Genomic DNA, 23,310 nt, shown 5'->3' on the forward strand with positions numbered 1-23,310 from the left:
ATAGGGAGAGCAATGGCTTCTGTGGCTACTTTTAGAAAGTAGGAGGGAATTTCATCAGGGGTATTGGAACCAGGTTTTAATTTTAAGAGAAGTTTTTTTTTTGGTGGATATAGAGATGGCATTGATAGAGAAGGGTGGAGGTTGGGGGCAATAGGTGCTAGGGAGGAAGGGATGGGTGCAGACTGAGGAGGCTTCCCAGAGGTGTTGGTGAAGGACGATGTTTGCTTGCTTATGGACTCTATGAAGAAAGAGTTAAATTTGGTGGCTAAGTCCATGTCAGAGGCATCTGGGTTAGGGAAAGGGTTTTATTTTTTCCCAGGTTGAGGAGAGATGAAATTCCTTTCCAAAATAGTTTGGGATTGGTGTTGTGGTTGGTTTGAAGAGTGGAGAAATAGGCTTTGCAGTCTGCAGTAATACGTTTTTTGACTTTATTTTATATTCATTAAGGGTGATAGTGGTTTTATTTTTATGGTAACGTGTCCAGGCTTTGTCACGGAGTCGCATAGTAGCTAAGGTGTTTTTGGTTAACCAGGGTACAGAGTTACTTTTTGTACTTTCTGTTTTTAGAGGGGCAATGGAGTTGAGCAGGTTTGTGAAAGTAGAGTTAAAGTAGGAGTAAGATTTATCTAGGGTAAGAGTCTTTAATGGGTTCCAGTTTGTGCTTTTTAGTGCATTTGAGAAGGTTTCGGAATTGACGTTTTTTAGGCAGCAAGTGGAAATATAGGTGTGAGTTAGCTGTATGGAAAAGAGGAGATTGTGGGCAAAAGTGGGGAAGTGGTCATCTAGTGGGTCTGGGAGAATACCACTATCGAGATATAGTGAGGCTGGGAAACTAGAATCCAGTTTATTGTACTTCCAGTAATGGAGTTCTTGGAAGGCCTGGTAGTAGAATTGATTAGTTGCATAACATTATATAAGTTTATATTGAGGGAGTTAGTGGGAAATTGGATTGTGGCCAGTTTATGTTCACATCCCCCAGGATTATGGTTTCATGAGTAATGTTGCTGGAGACTCAGGAGAGAATATCTTCAAGAGATGAGATATTGTCTCCAGGGGGAATGTAGAGGGAGAGAACAAATATGAGTTTATGCTTGTTTAGGTGGAGTAGGGGTGGTATCATTTCTGTCTTGCCAAATTTGGAAAGGATTTGGTATAGGGGTGACTAAGAGGGATACTGAGTAAAGGAGTGCTAGACAACCCCCCTTTTTTGTGTTCTGTCATTCCTTACCATGTGGTAGTTGGGAGGAGTTAGTTCATAATCTTTTATGTGGGGCTTAAGCCAGGTTTCTGAGATGGAGAGAATATCTGGCTGGTTATGTAGAAGCCAGGCATGAAGGTTTGGAATTTTGTTACATAGGCTCTAGGTATTTAGAGCTGCGAAGTGGAGAGGTTTGCCTGTTGCTTGGGGACGGTGGGGTTGGGGAGCTAGATTCAGTGAGGTAGAAGCACCTGGGTTTGGGTGGATGTCCCCGGCGAGAAGGATAGAAATAAGATGATGGATGATGTATATGGTTTGTTTGGAGTGTAGTATACAGGTAGACAGTTTTGTGGACATTAGACTAGTGTAATTGGGAACAATGTTTTTAGAGTTAGGTAGGAGTCTATAGGGGAAGAGCATGGTAGTGTTGAGGGGGTAGAGACTGGGAGATATAAGGGTAACAGTAAATGAGTATTTTGTAGAGGATGGGGTAGTTTTGTGAAATGGGGGGGAGTGGTTTGCATTAGTAGGTTGGGTGATATAGTTTAGTTAAGTTAAGGTAATTAGAAGTGTTATTTGAGTAAGTAGGGATAGAGGCTTGAGGGTCATGATTTTGGTTTTAGGATGGTAGTAAGGAGTGAGTTAAGTTGGGAAGTTAGTTTATTTGATTAAGAGATTATAAAGATTATGGTTTAGGCTAATTGGTAGTTTATCAGGATAAGTAAACTCTGAAGGGTAGGCTTACTTTAATGAGTGAACTGTGGGAGGGGATTTTTGGGGGACTTTGCATCCCAAATGCTAAACTTGTCCAATATGCTGACGAGTCTATGATCATTTGCTCTGCTTAATCTCTCCCCACACTCCTACAAGTAACTCAGGCAGCCTTTACCAGTACTGAGGCTTGGATGCTTAACAATCACCTAGCTGTCAATGCATCCAAAACCAAAATTATGATATTCATCCCAACTAAAAACACCAAAATGGACAAAAACTCCTCCATAATAAGCCAAAATATGACTCCAATTGAAGTAGTCTCCCATACCAAGCTTCTGGGAATTCTTTTTGATGAACAACTTAAGTTTGACATTCACCTTCAAGCTAACATTAAGAAAACTCACCAGAAACTTGATATGCTTTACTGCCACAATCGCTATCTAACATCTTCATCTAAACTTACCCTCTCTACTACCTACCTTCTCCCCTCTCTCGTGTATTGGGCACCCATCCTTACCAATCTTCAAGCCACCCTCAGAACTAAACTGGCATCCTGCTACAATAAAATTGCAAAGTTTGCTGCAGGCGCCAAATCTTCCTCTCATCACTGTGACTCATTACACTCCTTAAACTGGCTATAGCTCCCCAAATACCTCTCTTACATTCATCTCTCCACCGCCCATAAATTCATCTTCAAGCCTTCTCAATGCACATCTCTTGCTTCTACCTTTACCATGCATCTTCCTGACTGATCCCTTAGGTCTAATAATCAGAACCTACTCGGTGTATAAACCTTTACTCACTCCTGGTCAACTGCTTTTATCTTTCTCCCTAGCACGGAAATGGAATTCACTTCCTCCCCATGTTCAAACTACCAAGTACCCCTCTACCTTCAAACCCCTACTCCACTCTTACCTTTCTTCCAAATGGGAGTGCTCCTGCTCCCACCCCTCCTAATCTCTATGTTATACTTGCACTACTATCATGTATACCTTCTCTAAACTCCACCTAACTCTGAGACATCCTATCCTTCTCCCTTCTCCTTACCCCTTTAATTTCTTACTCTCCCTCTTTTTTTTTTTACTTTAAATATTATAGGCTATCTACCTCCATGAAATCTTAATGCTTAATGTACCATAAACATTTAACCTTGGCGTACTATACAAACTATTATTTTATCTCATATAAAAATTGTTTGTAATAACCCTGCTGATTTTTGTAATACCCTGTATTAATCTTGATGTGATTGTAGATGGTTTTGTTTTTGTATGTATGTATATACATATATGTGCATGGAGCTTTTCTCCCCAGGCCTCCATTGAAAAAGGGCTCACTCTGGCACAATGTACTTTCCTGGTTACAAACTGCAAATACAATAAATAAATTAATAAAGTGTGCTTTTTCATTGGTAGTTTAGCTTAATAGTATTTAATTTCACCTGTATTTAAGCCTCACATTTGTGCATAGCTGTGCACCACTCAATGGGGTTTAGTGGTCCTCTGTATAGATGCAAATGCCTTGAAAGACAATTTTCTCCTAGACATCTGTTAGTGAACTCTCCCAAGCTTCCCTGCTGCATTGTGGGAAACTCAGTTGCACACTGAGAAGCTTTGCTATAGTTTTTACCCCTAGACTTCAACAGAATAAGCCCCTTTGTTAATTCTAGAGCAAAATCTGGTCAAACTAACTCATTCCCCAATAGTAGTTATGGTAAAAACCTGCCATAATGGATGGTCAGTTTCCAACCATTTCTCCAGCCAACCTCATTGACATGGGCTCCCTGAGGAAATGTAGTAAATGCCTCATGTATGTTGACAACCACTTACTCCTAAAACAAATACAATATGTGAGAGATGTAATTACACTATGAATTTGGAATTAATTCTCTCACATAACAACAAACTGGATATCAAAACAGTTTGTCAGAACACACACATCATCTCTCACACAAAACAAGGTTACAACACATAAACCCACATATGCGGAGGCACCCAATAGATGCCTACTGAAAGATCAGAGACATTCCAAGCACAAACCACTTGCACACACTGCAAGACAAATATAATCCACTACACATAACAAAACACACACACACACACACACACACACACACACACGCACACACACACACACACACACACACACACACACACACACACACACACACACACACACACACACACACACACACACACACACACACACACACACACACACACACACACACACACACACACACACACACAGTGTCTCAGCAAATAAGCCTGTAAGGCAAAACACATCAAAACCAAATGTCCTGGTCTTAGGCAACTCCATAGTGAGACACACAGATGTCCCCCTCACCAGACTGGACAAGGAGAAGGTCATGGTCAGCTGCATGTCAGTTGCTGGGATACATCCAATTATGCATTCGCTGAAGCCCCTCAGCAGCAATTACCTCTATGACTCTGTTATAGTACATGTTGGGGTGAATGACTTGAGATGAACCTCTCTGGATTGTATGAAGAGAGAAATGACTGAACTCTCCGACTATGTGTCCCGGACAGGTATGTAGTTGGCCCTAAGCAGCATTGTACCTTCACCCAAGATGATGCCATGATATAGACAAAAAATGATTGACTTCAACAATAGGCTTAGCTTCCGGTGTCAATCTAGGGGGATCCGGTATCTCTCAGTTTGGGAAGACATGATTGACAGACCATGCTGCTTTGCCAGAGATGGTCAACACCTGTCTCCTCTAGGCTTCCAGATACTGGTAAAGATACTTACCTCCCTCATAGTGTCTTTCTTTAGGTAATGTCAAAACATTTTCAACATAAAAAAAATCCACTGGTGAAAAACTCAAGATTATGCTGCTTAATGCTAGTAGCCTAAACAGGAAACTGCACACTCTGGAAACACTCCTCACCTTGGAAGATGCTGACTTCCATGGAGTCAATGAAACATGGTTTAAGGCCACAGACAGCACCCCAGCCATGCAAGTCTACAATGCCTTCCACACATTCAGACCCCAAAATGAGTGTGAAAGAACCAAAGGTGGAGGTGTATCCATCTTCATTAATGCCAAATCACCTTGAGACTGGTTAAACAGTGTGACTCTCTTGAGCTACTCCATGTCCAACTAACTATAGGTAAAACACCCTACCACATCATTGTTAGCTACAGGTCCCCCTCTGTGGACCAAGGGAAGCACATTGCCTATCTGGACTTATTAGAGTCACTCACTATACAGCCAAATGCTTTGGTCATGGGAGATTTCATACACGAGCACAAACATGCTCACCCTGAACTTCGTTGGCTTTGTCAAGACAAATGCCATGAAACAGCTAGTCTGCACCCCCCACACGGGGCTCAAATGTCTTAGACTTAGAACTCACCAACATGGGAGGTCACTGCACTACCCTGTGCATTGTCATCCCTGGTAAGGTCAGACCATAAATCTGTCTCATTTAAAGTAGTGATCAGACCTGGCACCCGCAAAGGAGCAAAAAAAAATAAAAAAATTCTCCAAAGTAAACTACAGTCCACTAGGCAAGGATATAAAAAGATTCAAACCCCCTGCTAACACAGCCAACAAAGACTCCTGTTTAGACGAGTATACAAATGCTCTGTATAACCACTTAAACAACTGTATAGACTCGGCTGTACCTGACTGGATCAAAACCAGGTCCTCCCAAAAAAAAACAGGCCACCCTGGTGGATATCAAGTATAAATAGGTTATATAACAAAAGGAAGAAACTGATGTTTAAGAACAAGAGGGAAGTTACTCAGCAGAAGAAGAATACCTTCCACAGCTTGAGCAAGCAAATCAGATATTTTGTAAAGTCCTTGAAGGCGAATTGCTGAGGTACTAGATCACTGTTACTTAATAAACTAGTGGTTTTGGTGCTGATCCAATGTGTTTTGTTCTGGAAAGTCCTCTAAAGCTACTTATGAAGCTAAATTAGCATCCCTAGGTAAGGATAATCATAAGGTTTTCTTTAGCTACATTCGAAATCTAAAAAGGAACACTGAATTACATGCCGAGCTTATAGTGGATGGTACCTCTCATAGTGAACCTGAGGAAATTGCCAACCTGCTAGCTGACACACCTCCCTGTCCCCACCAGCCATACCCCAAAGCATGCCTAACACCAGTCCTCTACCTAGCATTTCCAAGGAGCAGGTCATATCTGTGATCTCCAAGGTGAAAAACACAGCCTCTATGGGACCAGATAACATCCCAGGCTCATTACAAAACAATCTAAAACAAGACCTAGTGGAACCACTTGGCACTCTCTTTAACCACAGCCTGAGCACTGGCTTTGTTCCAGCAGACTGAAGAGCAGAAACAGTAATCCCCTTGCCCAAAGGCGATCCATCAGTTGAACCTGGGAACTATAGGCTCATAAGCCTAACCAGGCTTTTTTGCAAGGCCTTGTAAGGAGTCATCATAGACCTTATCAACAGGGACATAGGTGACCTTCAAACTGTTGCTCAGACCCAGTTTGGCTTTGTTAAGGGTAGATCATGCTTATTAAACCTGGTGGACCTCATCAAGAGTGTCACCAAAGCCATGGATGAAGGCAAAATAGTATATACTGCCTATCTTGACTTAGCCAAGGCTTTTGACACAATCTTCCACTCAGTTATCATTGAGAAACTTTCCCAGTGGGGGATTAACCCATACATCACCAGATGAGTAGCCAACTGGCTCACTGACAGCACGCATACTGTCAAAGTTGGGGATTCCACCTCTACCGGTAGACCAGTTATCAGTGGTGTACCTCAAGAATCTGTCCTGGGCCCTCTACTGTTTGAAATCTATTTCTCAGAAGTCCAGGTGAAAGTAGATGGCATGTGGCTTACCAAGTTTACTGATGTATGCAAACTGGGTGCAATCACTGAGTCCCCAGATGATGTTAAGATATTACAAAAGGGGCTAATACAGACAAATAACTGATGCCAAAACCACAGACTAAAACTAAATGCAAAAAAGTGCATTATTATCCCCGATGACAAAGAGGAAGTGCCTGTAAATTACAATATTTACAGCAACCCCCCCCCCCCCCCCAATCAAACCCAGTGGTGCAAGATTTGGGAGCACAGGTTGATAGCAACCTAAACTTCAATCACAATGTGTCCACAGGGGTAAGGAAAACCTTCTACATTGTTCATCTCATAAGTAATGGCATTGCATCCAGGACTAAGGACGTTATAACTCCTTTGTACTCGATCCTCATCAGATCACTAATAGAGTACAACACTCTCTTTTGCATGTACCTCACCAGACACCTGCAGCAGCTGGAGAGACCACAGAGGATTCTCACCAAAAAAATTCAGGGCCTCCAAAACATGACCTGCATGGAAAGATTGAAAGCCCTGTCTCTGTACTCTGTATCCTACAGGCTTCTGAGAGGCAACTTGTGCCTGGCCTACATAGCAGTCTTGGACTCTGCCCTAATGGAAATGCTGCACATCCTCAAATCAAATGGGACAAGAGTCACTCGCTTCTGGGATCTCAGCCTAGCATGTGGCATTAACAGAACATGCTGAAGAGACAGATGTATCTCCCAGAGATTGCTGCTGTTCTGTAATAAACTCCCAATTCATGTGAAGCAGCGCTCCTCAATAACCCTATTGAAGCACAACCTAGACAATTGAATGGGAGACCATAAATTCACAGTGGGGGTGGCACCTATGTCCCTCATGGACAGGGGCAGTCAGTACTGATCATAGACTCACTCTGCGAATAATGACCATCTAACCATGGTCAGTTAGGGAACATGGGTATAACATGGCTAGACTTGTAAAGGCCCTAGGACCATTAGCCTAGTAACCACCTATGAACCTATGACTGTATAGGTTTATAGGTTCATAGGTAGATACTAGGCTATCAGCTCAAAGGCCTATACAAGCCCAGCCAAAAAGGTACCCTGGATTTTGCCACCCAAGAAAATTATTTTCCTGTGCCACTGTCGAGCAGAGCCACAGAAGTGATCCCTGGGGTGAATTTCCTATTTCCCATCCATTCATCAAGATTTTTCTTGAGTGCTAATGAGGAGCTTTGTTTGATATAGATAGGTAGTTTATTCCAGAGTGTGGGAAGTCTCTGGGGCAGGAATCTATCCTTCCTACATGTTCTGTTTATTGTGGTGACAAGGTTTAGGTCCCTAGAGCGTATAGCTCAGAGGGACTGGGATTTCTTTAAGTGGAGCATGTCCAACAGCTCTGGGTTTGACATAGCTTTGTATGTTAGGCAGAGATCACCTCTGAATGGGCGATATGCGACAGACTAAAGCTGGAGTTTTTTGAGACGGTCTGCGTAGGGCATCTGTTTGAGGCCGGTAATACTCTTTGTGAGGTATTTCCGCAGCCTTTCCAGTTGTTGTAGATGTTTTGTGAGGTACATACCAAAATGGGCATTGTACTCTATAATGAGTCTAATGAGTGATGACTAGAGGGGAACTATTACCTCTTTTTTTCTGGATGAGAAACCTTTTGTGATGAGGTGTGCCACGTAAAAGGTTTTCCTGACTACTGTGGCAATGTGATTATCAAAGGAGAGACTACTGTCCACCTGTGTCCCAAGGTCTCTTATCACACTTTCGGTGTTAAGTATACTACCGCCTATGTTGTAGTTCATGGGTACAGAGTTTTTACCAAAGGGGATGACAATGCACTTTTTGGCATTGAGCTTGAGGCCATGGCTTTGAGACCAGGCATCTGTCTCAGTGAGGCCCTTCTGTAGGATGTCCACATTGTTAGGAGTTTCAATTATGGCTCCTAGTTTGCAGTCATCTGTGAACTTCATCAGCCAAAGACCTTCTGTGTTAGCCTGTACTTCAGAGAAGTAGATAACAAACAGGAGAGGACCCAGGACTGAACCCTGTGGTACTCCACTTGTCACTGGTCTGAAGTCAGATTTAGAGTCTGCTACTTTCACAGTGTGGGTTCTGCCAGTGAGCCAGTTGGCAACCCATCTTGTGACATAGGGATTTATACCTAGTTTTGTGAGTTTATCTATAATTCAAGAGTGGGAGATGGTGTCAAAAGCCTTGGCAAGATCTAGTTAGGCTGTGTGAACCACCTTACCCTCGTCTACGGCTTTGGTGACTGTTCAAAGAAGTCTATCAGGTTTAGGAAACATGATCTGCCTTTTACAAACCCAAACTGGGTGGGGTCCAGAGTTTGGAGATTACCAATGTTTTTGTTTATAAGTTCCATGATGATATGTTCCATGGCCTTGCAGACCAGGCTCGTCAGGCTAATGGGGTGGTAGTTCCTGAAGTCCATGGTGGCTCCCTCCTTATGGAGTGGGATAACCATCACTGTGCGCCATTCAGCAGGCACAAAGCCTGAGGTGAGGCTATGACTGAACATGGTACGTAGGTGGGGTGCCAGTTCGTTCTGTAGTTTGTGTAGAACTCAGCCTGGGATGTCATCTGGTCCATGGATGATGTGTTCTTGGCTTTGGAGAGTGTGGTTTTTACCTGTGCAGCCATGATTACAGAAAATTTGCATTCTTCTGGTATAGAGATGGGCCCTTTAGGGGGTGGGGGTGGGGGGTAAAGTTAGCACTGAACCTATCTGCCAGGATGTTGGCAATATCAGTTGGGTCTGTATATTTAGTGCCACTGTGCTGTAACTCAGACCAGATCTGAGTGTTGCCATTGGGATTCTTGACATAGCTATAGAATGCATTGTGGTTGTGTTTAGAATCAGTGGCGATTTTGTTTTCATAACTAGCTTTGGAGGATTTTTTCAGGGATTGCATCTTCTTACTGAGGCTGACCAGGGAGCTCCTCCACTCATGGGATTTTTCTCCCTTTTGCAACAGTTTCTTCCTTCTGTTGTACAGTTTGTTTATGGCAGGGGACCTTTTTTGGAGGATAGCATCTTGGTTCTGTTTGGGATAGCACGATCCATGCACTCGTGTAAGTGCTTATAAAGTGCAATTGTGTAGGATTCAGTAGTCATAACTGTATTGTCCATCTGCATGGGTGTCATGAAGTTCACCACTTCTGTCTTAAGAAGCATGAATTTGGCTTTGGAGACATTTTTGACCGTGGTTTCCTTAATGGGGGTGGGGGCAGGATGTGGATATCTGGAGTGATTAGCTTATGATCGGATCGGATCAATGAGGCATTGACTTCAGGGGTGGAACACCGGTCACTCATGTTGGCAATGACTAGATCTAGGATACTGTTGCCCCTGGTGGGGGTGTGGATAAGTTGATCCAGGGCATTGGAGTTTATGAATTCCAGAAAGCCATCTCTGTCAAAGCATTGTGATCTGTCGACCATGTCATCCCAAGCAGACAGATGGATCCCCTTAGAATGACTAAGGAAGAAGAGCAGCACCACTGAAATTAGTAAAAAGCTTATCTAAACAATCCTGCATTGATTTGTGATTGTCCAGTTGCCTGGCAAGAGAAGATTTTTTTATTTATATTTTATTTTTTATCACTGTTTTTCACTGTTTGTAGGAAGAAGGGGATAGTGTGCAGATAAGCACATTTACCAGAACATTGGTTTGAAATGTGTTGATCTGTTAAAAAGAGGTGCGGCTGCAAACGATAGTGAAGGAAAGTCATGCTTTTGTATGACTCTCACAACTGGGACTTTCAGTGCAATGACTTTATTCTACTTAATCTAATATTTAGATAAATATTATTTGTGTGATTTTTCTCATAGAATTTGTTTTAAAATTTCTGTGAATTCTCAGTTTAATTATCCTTTTCTTTTAGCAGTCTGTATTCGTTTGCATCTGAAAATGGATTCCTTAAATGAGCATGCCATTAGTGATCTGCTAAAGCACAAGTATCTTCTACAGTGTACTAAATGTTATGTACATTTAAAGGCAACACCTGATAATACTGGTGATCTGGGTTCCTCATGTCAAATGTGGATGATTTGTTCACCATTATTTGTAGTAAAACTAGACTTACTGACGATGATTGCACTTGTGTAATTGTCACGGCTCGGAGAACTGTTATAACATATATTAATGACTGAACTGATGAGATAAATAACATTATGCAAAGCACAAAGAACACATTTAGGAAAGGAAGTGTCTATTGTCAGTAAAGATCACTTAATCCCTATTGAACAAGATAATACCACTGACAACTTTGGAATTCCGGGTATAAGGATTTAGCAATCTCAGGATTCAGAACATTCTAAGAAAATAAGAAAAAAAGGAAGACGTTCACATCAAATAAGGAAGAAAAACTGAGTAATGTCTATAAAGTAAAGAGAATACATACTAAGAAGGACACTGCTTTGTTATGTAACCCACAGATTACAGGGAATGATAACATTTTCCTGCCAGAAAAGGTCTTCACAAAAAGACATAATTTTTTCCAAAAGAGAAGGTAGTATAAAGAGGCAAGGGACAGGTGAAAAGGAAGAAATCAAAACTGAATGCGGAAGGACTGAAGAACATTACTGTGCAACCAAGCAGAGCTGATTGACAACATGGCTCAAGCTGTGGGTGTACAATGGCAGCTGGATGAGAATTGAATGCTTGCAAATGTAATAAGCAGTGAAAACAGTGGGATTAATAAGAGTTATGGTGATTAAGGTCATTCCAGTCTGACAACTGATAGAGCAGATATTACTGAATTAGAAGTTGAAAATTCTTCAAATCTGGTCAGAAAAGATATTCTTGTAATTATTCAACTATTAAAGGAACTGATGCTTATACTTACGGAGAAGATATTGAATATTGAATAGTGTTTTGCTTCCCAGGAACAAAAATAGATAAGAGAAAGACCTCATAATGTATGGGAAGTATGGATCTGTTTTTATTAAGTTGGCAGAAATAATCCTATCCACAAAGACAATCTGACTGTAAGCATGGAATATACAGCCCTCATTGATGGCATAGTTTGTACAGGTGTTATAGGATCTTTATATACAAATCACATATAGAAATGAGTGTCAGGTCACCATGAATGAATGAAACATTTTTGGGGTAAATGCCTACATGAAAAAATGTCCCATTTTAACAAATGGAAATGCATAGAGCATCTGAACCTAATTTTAGACACATGCGCTTAAACAGGATGGTGTGTACTTGTCAAGACTAGGGAAGAGAATTTTTGCAACAGATACTTTGCAATAGTTGACAAACACAAGGCAGGATTCGTGCCAGGTTGAAAAGTTAACAGTTTACAGCCAACAATATTTGATGCATCTTTGGTGACTATTAGTGCTAAGAGAATAAAGAACAATGACTGAAAACCAGTTTTGTTATCGTATAGCTGTTTTTACTGTAACAGAAATTCTGACAAAAAATTAGTTGGAGGTGTTCTGATAGGGATTAAATATTACTGAAGACCTGTGATTGTTACATGTTCAGTGATAACACCAAGATCATAGGATCATAGGAAGTTACTAGGCTATTGGCCCTGAGGCCCTTACAAGCCTAACCAAAATTTAGCCCATGTTCCAAGAAGTTAGCACCCTATGCCACTGTCCACCAGGGACATAGTTGGAATCCCAAGGGTGTATTTTCTGCTCCCCATCCAGTTATCCAGGTTGCACTTAAAAAGTTTTAATGAGGTACTCTGCTTTATGTGGAGAGGAAGTTTATTCCACAAAAGGGGGAGTCTCTGGGACACAAATCTGTCCTGCCAACAAATCCTATTGATGTCACAGACCAGGCTAAGGTCTTGCGTGTGGGTTACTCAAGTGGAGTTTGACTTGCAAATATGCAGCAGTCCCATCAGGGTGGGGTCTGAGATTGCTTTGTATGTCACACAGAGGTCACCTCAGAGGAGTCTGTAGGAGACTGAGTAGAGGGACAGGGCGTTTAGCCTATTTGTGTAGGGTACATGTTTAAGGGAAGAATTCAGAGATGTTATGACCACCTTGTCCCTGGATGAGATACCCTTACTAATGAGGTGGGTCATGTAGAAAGCTTTCCATACAACAGAGGCAATATTTTATTTATCATTTGTTGAATGGTGGTCAAAAGTCAGTTTGCTATTAACCTGGGTTCCCAAGTCCCTCACAACTGACTGCATGCTTAGTGCTTAGTGCCTTATTATCAATGTGATAATTTGTGGGGATGTCATTCTCCTCAAGAAGGATGATGATTTATTTTTTGGCATTCAGTTTAAGGCCATGCTTGTGGCACCAGTCATTTGTTTGAGTGAGACCCTCTTGGAGGATGTCCACATCACTAGGGGAACTGATGACAGCATCCAGCTTGCAGTCATTTGCAAACCTGGTCAGCCATAGCCCACTAGATTTGGCCTGCACTCTGAGAAGTATATCCTAAACAGCAGAAGCCCCAAGACCGATCCCAGGGGTACACCACTTGTTACGAGTCTACAACTTGAGGAGGCTTCCCCTATTTTGACTAGGTGAGTTCTATCAGTAAACCAGTTTGCTACTCATCTGGTAACATATGGATTGATGCCTAGTTGAGAGAGTTTATCTATTATACCTGAATGGGGAATAGTACTGTAGGCCTTGGCCAGGTCAAGGTAGGCAGTGTGCACCATCTTCCCCTCGTCTATGGCCTTAGTGACTGTCTTAAAGAAGTTGACCAAATTTAACAGGCATGACCTCCCCTTGACAAAACCAAACTGTCAGATCAAGTGTCTGGAGGTTGCCTTGTTCATGAGGTCAATGATAATCCACTCCATGGCCTTGCAGATCAGGTTAGTTAGGCTGATGTTTTTGGTGGACACTCCACCTTTGTGCAAAGGGATGACAGTAGCTGTCCTCCACTCTGCTGGGATGAAGCCAATACTCAGGCTTTGGTTTAATAGGGTGCCTAATGGTGCTGCAGGTTCCTGCCTGAGTTCATGTAGGATGCAGCCTGAGATGTTATTGGATCTCATGGAGGCTGTATTTTTTTGTCTTTGAGAGGGTAGTGATGACTTGCTCCCTAGAGATAAGGGGAGGGGGGCAGGTACTGGGGATGTCCTGTTTTACTGATGGGGGAAAGAGAAGTGAAGTTTTCACTGAACCTGTCTGTCAGTAGGTTTGCTATATCTACAGGGTTTGTGTATGTGGTGTCCTTAACCATCAGTTCTGAGTAGATCTGGGTGCTTCCCTTGAGATTGTGGACACATGCGAAGAAAGCCTTATAATTGTCTTTAGTAGATGTGGCCAGTTTGGACTCAAAGTTTGCTTTGGAGGATTTCACTAGTGCTCTTATTTGCTTGTTCAGGCTAAAGAGAGATTGCTTCCAATTAGACACCTGCTCCTACTTGGTCCAGGACAGCAATTTATTTCCTTTTATTATAGAGTTTATTTATTGTAGATGTCCATCAGACAGTTTTACTCTTCCGTGAGGAGGAGGATTTCATCGTGTCTGTTATTTTGGATTCCATACAGCTATATAAATGCTCATATAGTACTTTGGTGTAAGTTTGGACATATGTACCAGTTTCTGTGGAGGGGGGAGGGGGCTGTGAAGCTGATTTACCTTCCCTCAGGAAGTTGTAATTAGGTTTGGAGAAGTTTTTTTTGTTTGACCCTAGCTTGGGGGATGGTAGATGGTGACTTTGAAAGTGACTGCTTTGTGGTCAGATCTTACCAGTGATGATGACACTGTAGGGATGCTGCAGTGGTTACTCATGTTGATTAATACTAAGTTCAAGATATTTTCACCTCTTGTGTGGGTATCATCCACCTGGTCCATGACATTTGCATATATGAAATCAATGAATCTCTGGGCATTTGTTTGTTGGCATGAGTATTTCTTCCAATCTATGGTTGGATAGTTAGAGTCGCCAAGGATCAGGGTAAAGGGTTGAATCTTGATAGATTCGAAGATGTCCAGATAGGTGGAGTGGGTATCTTGAGTCAGAGTTGGAGGCTTGTAGCTAGCTATGATTTGAATAGGGGTCTTGCCAATTCTTAACTGCACCTGGAGTATTTCCTCTACATCATACTGTTTAACCAGCCGAGAGGTGTGCATGTCTTTTATATATATTGTATGTGCATGTCTTTTATATATATTGCAACTCCACCTCCTTTTGTTTTGCTGCCCACGGCTTGGGGTCTGAATGAATGATAGGATGAGTAACCTGGTATGGCTGAGGTTCTCCCTGTAGCTTTGAACAAGGTTTCTGTGACTGCACAAATGTTAGCTTCTTCCAGGGTTAAGAATGCTTGCAATGAGTGCAGTTTCATGTTTAGACTCCTAGCATTTACAGCATGACCTTTAATTTATGTTTTGATAAAATTTTCATGTTGGTAGTTTTGCCTAAAAAAGGCACTATGGGGGAGGCAAGAGCCTTTGCCAGGAGCCTGAAGACCAAGGGAGACAGATGCAGCCATTTCTGGTAAAGCATCATGGCTTGTCAATCATGTCATCCTAGGCTGTCAGATACTGGATCCCCTTTGAATGACATCAGAAACTAAGCCAGTTGTTAAAGTCAATCATTTTGTGTTTGTACTGAGGCATCATTCTGGGTGATGGTAAAATGCTGCTTAAGGCTAGGGACATACTGCTGGGACACATACTCAACGAGCTCGATCATGTCTCTCTTCATGTAGTCCAGGGAGGTACGCCTCATGTCATTCACTCCAACATGGACTATGACAGAGTCATACCAGTACCTATTGAGAGACTTGAGTGCATTGGTGATATAGTGGAGTCTGGCACCTGGCAAACAATTAACTGTGACTTTCTCCTTATACAGCCTGGTGAGGGGCACATCTGTGTGTCTCATAATGGAGTCTCCTATGACTAATATATTGGGTTTATGTTTAGGCCTTAGCGGCTGTGAGACACAGGTGTATGGACTATGTGTGGTGTGTGGTGTGGTGGGCAGTGGTTTTGCATGTGTTTATGCCTCAGAAGTCTCTTTTGTTTGGGTATGCTTTTGTTGGGGGCCTTCGCATATGTGGGAGTGTGCTGTGTAGGTGTGGGTGGTGTTTGAGGTGTGGTTTTGTGTTGCCAACCTTCTCAGTGCCAGATGTACTGGTTTGTGGGGGAGAGAGCAACAGCACTAGGTGCTTGATGTAATTGCATCTCTCACAAATTGTGCTGCTAGGTGGTAGTAGTAGATGGATGTCCATGTACATGAGGCAGTTGCTCCACTGTCTCAGGATGCCCATATTGACCAGACTGGCAGGAGAAAATGTAGGAAATTGTCCATCCATATTTGTCAGAAATTGAAAGAGCTAAAAGGGTAAAGGGAGGAAGGTCCATGAGTAGTACTACTAGATGATAACACAAGTGCTACTAAGGGAAAACTTGTAGCTGGAATACCTCAAAAAGGGTGAAAAACTGTGCAGCTAAAGCTCTAAATGCCACAGACCTGTATCTAGACTATTTATTTATTTATTTATTTATTTATTTACATTTGTTGACCGGGAGTGTCCGACTGGACGTAGGTCCATTTTCAGCGGAGGCCCAGGGAGAAAAGCTCCACAGTTAAAATAAACAGACAGTAGTTACATTGGATTACATAGCGATTAACAATTTAACATAGCAATTACTTACAACATATTTACAGATGAGGAACATAGTACAACAGTAGACAACTAGAATCTTTATCTGTGAAGTACATAACAGTCATTAACAAATGTTACAATAAGACGTTCCTGCTGTATAATAAGTACTAGGCTTATGAGCATCTGAGCTTGCTATAATCAAGGTAGTTAGTGGAGTGGAAAGAAAGGTAGTGGTTGGATGGGGTGGGTGATATTAGAGTGGGAGTTACAAGGGCATAGCCAGCATGTTTGTAGGTGCACTTTTAGTAAAGTTTTGAAGTGGGTGCATGATTGTATGGAGGTAATTGTGGGTGGGAGGGAGTTTCATAATTTGGCTATGGTGCAAGAGAATAGTGCTTCACCAGCAGAGTTATTGGCTTTAGTGATCTGCAAGTGATTTTTGTTGCTGGATCTTAGTATTCTGGTGGTGAGATAGGGTTGGAGTAGGTTCTGGAGTAGATTCTGGAGGGATGGGACATTTAGTGGATGGTTTACTAGTTTGTGGGTGAGTGATTAACTATGCTACTCAATTTTAAGGTTAAGAACTCAGTAAGAAAAAATTCACAATGAAGAACAGATTAATCATTTATTGTCAAAAGAACAGAATCCACAGTATGAAAAATACAGTTAAACAGCAATAAAATGCAGTAAAATGCAGTTAAACAGTAATGAATTGAAGTAGATCACAATGAAATATAGTTAATCAGTAGATTGCTTTGAAACAGTAGACCACAAATCACAGAAGTAACAGACAGCATAAATAAAGCAGGGATTCAGTAGAATACTGTCACCAATTTAGTGAGGCTACCAACAATCAGTAATAAATATGGCAAGCTGAATGCAATTGAACTCCTAAGCACATGCAGCAAAATTAAGTAGAATGAGGTACAGTTTTTTTTTTTTTTTTATTAGAAAGTGAAGAGACAGAAGATAATGAGATAATTCAAGGTTCAGAAGCTAAAGGGGTGGGCCTTTACTAAGTTCTCACTATAAACAGTAGAATGAGCTGATGTAATGTGACTGGGGGGAGTGTCCAGTATCAACTTTATACAAGAGGTGGGCAACTCAAAGCCACCAAAACTTAAGACCACCACAACAGGTGGACGGGTGGGTGGGACAAAAAAAATCAGTTGCATAGAGTACACAGATATACAGTAAAACAGAAGTACAGATTGTGTAACTGTGACAATAAAGGCAACCCTGGATCATATAACAGTTGTTGGAGTGTATAGACCCCCAAGTCAAGTGAAGATGACGTAGAAGAATTCATGCATTTTTTTGCATGAAACATAGAAGGGAAGTATAATAGTGGCAGGGGACTTTAATTTACCAGAAAAAATTGGAATAATGCTGATTCAACATCATTAGTGAGGAAATTATTTACAACATATGTTCAGGAACAACAATTACTTCAGACTATAAAAAAGCCTACCAGGGAGCTGAACGTACTATACATTGTTGGTGTTTCTAAAGAAATTACTGTTACTTCATGTCAAAATTTACCACCACTGATGTGCAGTGATCATGTAGTTATAAAGGTCAATTTATTTCTAGATAATTCTACCAAACTGAAATCTAAACCAATGCACAGAAGGTTATATGGAAGCAAAACAGTCACTATATAAATCTAATAGGAGTGCTGTGCTCAGTGGAAAAACTGCAGAAGGAATGTGAACAGTTTTGAAAGAGAAATTATCTGAATGGAGGAAAATCAAAAAATGATTATTTAACATCAGTATCTAGGCACTCAATTTCAGGAGGATATGTTTCTGTAAGAACAAGATATTTAATTAAGGAGGTCCTATTATTTCATTGACTGTGCTGTTTGTCGAACCTTTCTGACTGAGATTGTATTACTGCAGGGATCAGGAAATTTGCCCTTTCCACACTGTAGTGTGATCTTAGAGTTGGTATATATAATTCGGGGGAGGGGTTCGATGAACAGCATTTCTGATAACAATGTGTCCTGTTCAATGAAATAATATAGACCCGATTAAGGTGAAACACAAAAAATATAAGAAATGGAAAAGAGGTAGGACTATGGCTTTGAAAAATTAAATAAAAAAGCTAGACAAACAAATCAAGAAAAAAATGAAAAAATATAGAAAGATATTGCACATAAAAATAATAAAAAATAATTTATAGATACATAAGATGTGATAGAAGTAAAGGCATACAAATTGATAAATTGTGTGTAGATTCTTAATTTATTCTGGCACACAACAGATTATAGATATATTTACAAAATCTTATGCAAAGTAGTTTGGCTCCGCAAATGGTGTGATAAACTGTCCTTGTGACATCCAACCAAAGTGCAGAGAGGAGACGGAATTCATAATAATGACCTGAGAACAATTCATTATGAACCTGGAGTACCATTATATCTTTTATTTATTAGGTTGTATAAATATGGAGAGATTTCTTATGATTAGAGACACTCACTTGACAAACCTGGCTTTAAAGGAAAGGGAAGTAGAGCAAACTCAGATTCATATATACCCATAAATTTACTTTCATGTTGCAGAAAACTAATGGAAAATATTACATTGGATAAATTATTGTCATAACTAGTAAGGTTGGGACTTGAAACCATATATTAGTATGGCTATGCTGAACATAGATCTATTGCCACCTGTAGCATGATGTTCTAGAACAATGTAATGTCAGCTTCTTCTTCTGGCTTTTCCCAGTTAGGGGTTGCCACAGTGGATCACCTGTCTGCTCATGATTGGCAGTGGAGTTTTACAGTGTTGAATTGCCAGCCCGGCGCCCAACCTTCCACAGAATGCACACACACATGCACACACTCATGCCTAGGGCCAAGTTAGAGTGTTCAATCCAAGTACAGAATGTCTTTGGGATGTGGGAGGAAACCAGAGCACCCGGAGGAAACCCACACGACCACAGGGAGGACATGCAGACTCCGCACAGAAGGCACCCCAGCCGAGGATTGAACCAGAGAACCTCTTGCTGTGAGGTGACAATGCTAACCGCTGCACCACCGTGGCCTCCCAGAACAATGTAATGTCAGCTAAGAATGAAAAAGTATGCTGTGATGCAATTTATATAGATTTAACTTCAGCATTTTATAGGATCATACACAAAACACCTATCAAAATAGAACTCGACACTAATGTACTTGTGATAAGATGGATAGCTGCAGTGTGTACAAATAGGATATAACAAGTATCTACAGAAACTGGATAGGTGAATTTCAAGGTTAGTGGCGGGGTGTCCCACAGGGCCCTATCCTAGGCTCATACTTGTATAGAATGCATCTTTCAGACCTACCTTTTTCACCCAAGGTGTTCTACAGTCTGTTTGCAGATGACTTAAAAATGGGTAAACTCATTACATGTGCTACATATAGGGAATGCCAACAAAATAACTTTACTAAATTCTCCATTTTGGCATGGAAGAATAATATACTGATAAATATATCAAACTCTAAGCATATGGGATTTGGAAGACATAAACTGAAAGGTGAATACTTAATACAGCACATAATGATTGAAAATGTAGCTTCATTTAAGGACCTGGGTATATGGGTAGATCCAGCATTGAGTTTTTCTAATCACATCAACCAACTGGTTAATGATAGATATAGAACTATGGGTTGTATAAAAAAAGATTTTTAAAGTCTAGAAAATCAAAAATTGTGACGTCATTGTTTGTTAGTTATATTAGTAGGGAATAATAATATTGGAAACATTACAAGAAAACATGCATGAGTAAACTGGAAGGAGTTCAGAAGAAATATACCAAGGGTATCCATGGATGAAAACATTTAAATTATTATGAAAGACTAAAATATCCAAACTTGTACAGTTTCTCATATAGATATATCAAGAGGAGACCTTATTATTGGAGTATATAGGGCATTTAGCAACAAGTACCTCTGGGGGAATTTTTGGGGTTATCAAAAATAATAGAGAGTGATCAGACAGCCTGTGTAGAATACTTCATAGGAATGAAAATTATACTAATTGGTTGTCTTAGAGAGCAACTGATGCATGAAATAGACTACCAAATTACAGTAAAGCAACATTATTTTAGATATTTTTCAGAATAAGCTGTACAATTATAATGGGGACAACTGTTTTGGTATATCAGCAGGCTAGAAGGCCATTATTGCCTGTGATTGAATATGTGTATGTATGTATGAACATGTCAGATTATAAATCATCAAACAAATTTGTGTAATATGGCTTTGCAAATAAAAGTGACTAAGAAAAGATTGTATTTTTGTTGATTTTGTTAAACTTGTGGGTAAACTTAAAATATATACCCCTTTAGAAGGAAATAAAAATAACAAGAAGTGACTAAGTAAAATGATTTTGTTCGTATTGATATTTGTATAAAACATTTCATGATATAAACAGCATGCTGAATTGCAAAGCAGTTTTGTACAGTGTCCATTCAGGGGTATGGCATTTAAAATGTGTAGGGGGCAGCTCTGGTCTGTTAGCTGAATATCAGGCATCAGTGAGGATTAGTTTAGTTTAAATTGCATTCTACCAGTTTACAAATTGAGGTGGTTTTTAAAGGCTCTTCATCCCTGTGCCTCCGCTGAAAATTGGTTTTACCCTGTCAGACTTTTCCTGGTCAACAAAGACAAATAAATAATAATAAAATAAATAAATAAATAATATTGGTAGAATGCTGTTTTAATGTTGCTTTATGAAACTGAGGAAAATAAAGATGAATGCCTAGCTGAGTATGCAATAATTTGTCACCCTACAATTATTAAAAGTTGTTCAGATTACTCATTTTCATATTATAAATGGACATGCTTTTTAACAGGCCTGGTATAACTGGAAAGGATATCACTCTAAACCTTCCTTTTTGAACCATCACAGTAGAATATTGTTAGAATGTTGTTTTAATTTTGCTTTCTGAAAATGAGGAAAATAAAGATGACTGACTTGTTCAGGATGCAATAATTTGTCACCCTACAATTAGTGAATGTTGTTCAGATTACTCATTTTCATATAATCCAACTGACTTTCTTTTTAACAGGCTTGGTATAACCAGAAAGGATATCACGCTGAACCTGCCTTTTTGAACCATCTACATAACTTGCTTCTTTGGGCCAATTTGCCACCCAATACTGACTGGAATCAATATGGTAAAGAGATATTTCATATTTAAAATAAAGCTGCATACAGCAATAAAAATGAAACAATGGTGAAATATTAAACAGTGTTATATTGCCTGATGGGTAATTAAACAGTGTATAACATGAGTCTCATTAAGAACAACACATTCAGTAACTGCCAACAAGGTGTGTGTTTGTGAGCCATTACTGAATACTGAGGGAGCTATGCCACATTAGAACTGATGTCAATTTTCATTCATACCTCAGTAATTAGGTTCAGATCCAGCCCTCAGATCTGACTCCCATTATTTACAACTTGTGGACACTAGAAAATGCTTGAGCTCCTCCTTTACCCATAATTCTCTTTCCTCTAACATACCTCAGATCTCATTTGGAGCTTTTGAGTTCAGACATGGTCTCTGTAAGCTCTCGGGCTTAGTGTTCAAAGACAGAGATAATTTATTATGTTATTATCATATTATCCTATTATCTTATTACCCTTTTTTTATAGCTACCATATTTCCTCTCTGCCTACATGCTAGTCTAATTCTTTCTTACCGTTGCTAGTAAATTTTCCCTTCTATCCCCCTTTACATGGTTAGTATATTCTACAACATTGTTGGTACCCCCTTCCCTTTTTCTATCTTTAATATATATAAAAAATCAAAAAAAAAAAACTTTGCTTTTTCACTATATAAAAATATCTTTTGTCAAAAAAAGTGCCAGAAGCGCAGCCATAAGTTGCTTCTTCCTGATGTGCACGCCTGTTGTGCTTATTGTTTAGGCCCTGAGCACCTTCAGACAGATTGTGACATCTGCAAATCTTTTAATCCTCAGGCTATAGTGCACTGTAAGAACAACCTTATATTAAAGGGCTTGCTTCCTTCTACCTTTATGGAGGCCTTAACTGGGGATCAACCCCCAAATTCATGACAAATGAACACTTTGGAAAAACCTTCGGATCTGTCAGGCTACTCCACCCATTCCTTGTATCTGATGGTGGCGCCTCCCTGAAAGAAACACAAAAAGTCAGATCCAAAGTCTGATTCTTCTCCTCTGAACCCGGTGTCAGACACCAAATTGCCTTTCTTGGATTCTGTATTATTGGATTCAAAGCCTTTACCTTGGACCAGAAATTCACCTTCCATAGATCCAGTAACCTCTCAGGTTCCAGCAACATATTTAGAGTCTCACTGGCATTCCAGGTCCCCTCTGTGGCTTCATCATCTTGCTCTTCCAGAAGCCTGACCAAAACTGATGTGAATAGAATGATGAGGAGGTTTCTCTCTGTTCAGATTTAGATGGGAGTTTTTCCAGCTTCTACCCTTTTGGGTCAGGAAGCCCTCACCAGCACAACACCACCAGTCTCAGCTCCTACTCCAATCTGACCTGTGGTTTCAGAGCCCTTGGATCTGAGTTTTTTGGGACTGTCTCGGTCAGATCCAAAGATCATAGTATCTTTGGCTCTGAGGCCTTCTTTGAGTGCACTGGCTCTGAGTGTGTCAGAGCTTGATGACTGTCAGAGCAGAAGACTCCTGTCTTATTTTAGGTGTTGGAGTTGACTCTGAAGTTGTCAGACCTGGGTCTGCCCTCAGTGCTTTGGCATTGGATAGCTTAGCACTGACCTCTGCCTCAGGTGGACTCCCTCTGGGGCAGGTGGAGCTGATGGGGAGGAAGAGTGGCTTCTCGAATCTGTCTGCCTCCTTCTCCCCAGAGGGTTCCCCTTTTGAAGTAGTGTAGAAAGTGTTTTCTGCTTCTACAAGATGGGCAGTTCCCATACCTCTCAACTGTACAGATTTTTGCAGAATGTCCAGATTTTTTGCCTGTTTTTCATAAAATTGTTGTTTTCTGGCAAA

At 40.6% G+C, this 23,310-nt stretch overlaps 1 protein-coding gene across 1 annotated transcript in view; it reads left to right on the forward strand.

The window, feature by feature from the left end:
- LOC122796911 (ATP-binding cassette sub-family A member 13-like) overlaps positions 1-23,310 on the forward strand; it is a 3,979,956-nt gene that overhangs the window by 1,903,217 nt on the left and 2,053,429 nt on the right. Inside the window, exon 25 of the mRNA XM_044065669.1 lies at positions 21,376-21,484. Coding sequence (XP_043921604.1) covers positions 21,376-21,484 — 109 coding nt within the window. The remainder of the gene's footprint in view (positions 1-21,375; positions 21,485-23,310) is intronic.

The sequence above is a fragment of the Protopterus annectens genome, chromosome 3.part0 (genome assembly GCF_019279795.1).
Source record: "Protopterus annectens isolate FY-2018-M chromosome 3.part0, PAN1.0, whole genome shotgun sequence".
NCBI classification, from domain to species: domain Eukaryota; kingdom Metazoa; phylum Chordata; order Ceratodontiformes; family Protopteridae; genus Protopterus; species Protopterus annectens.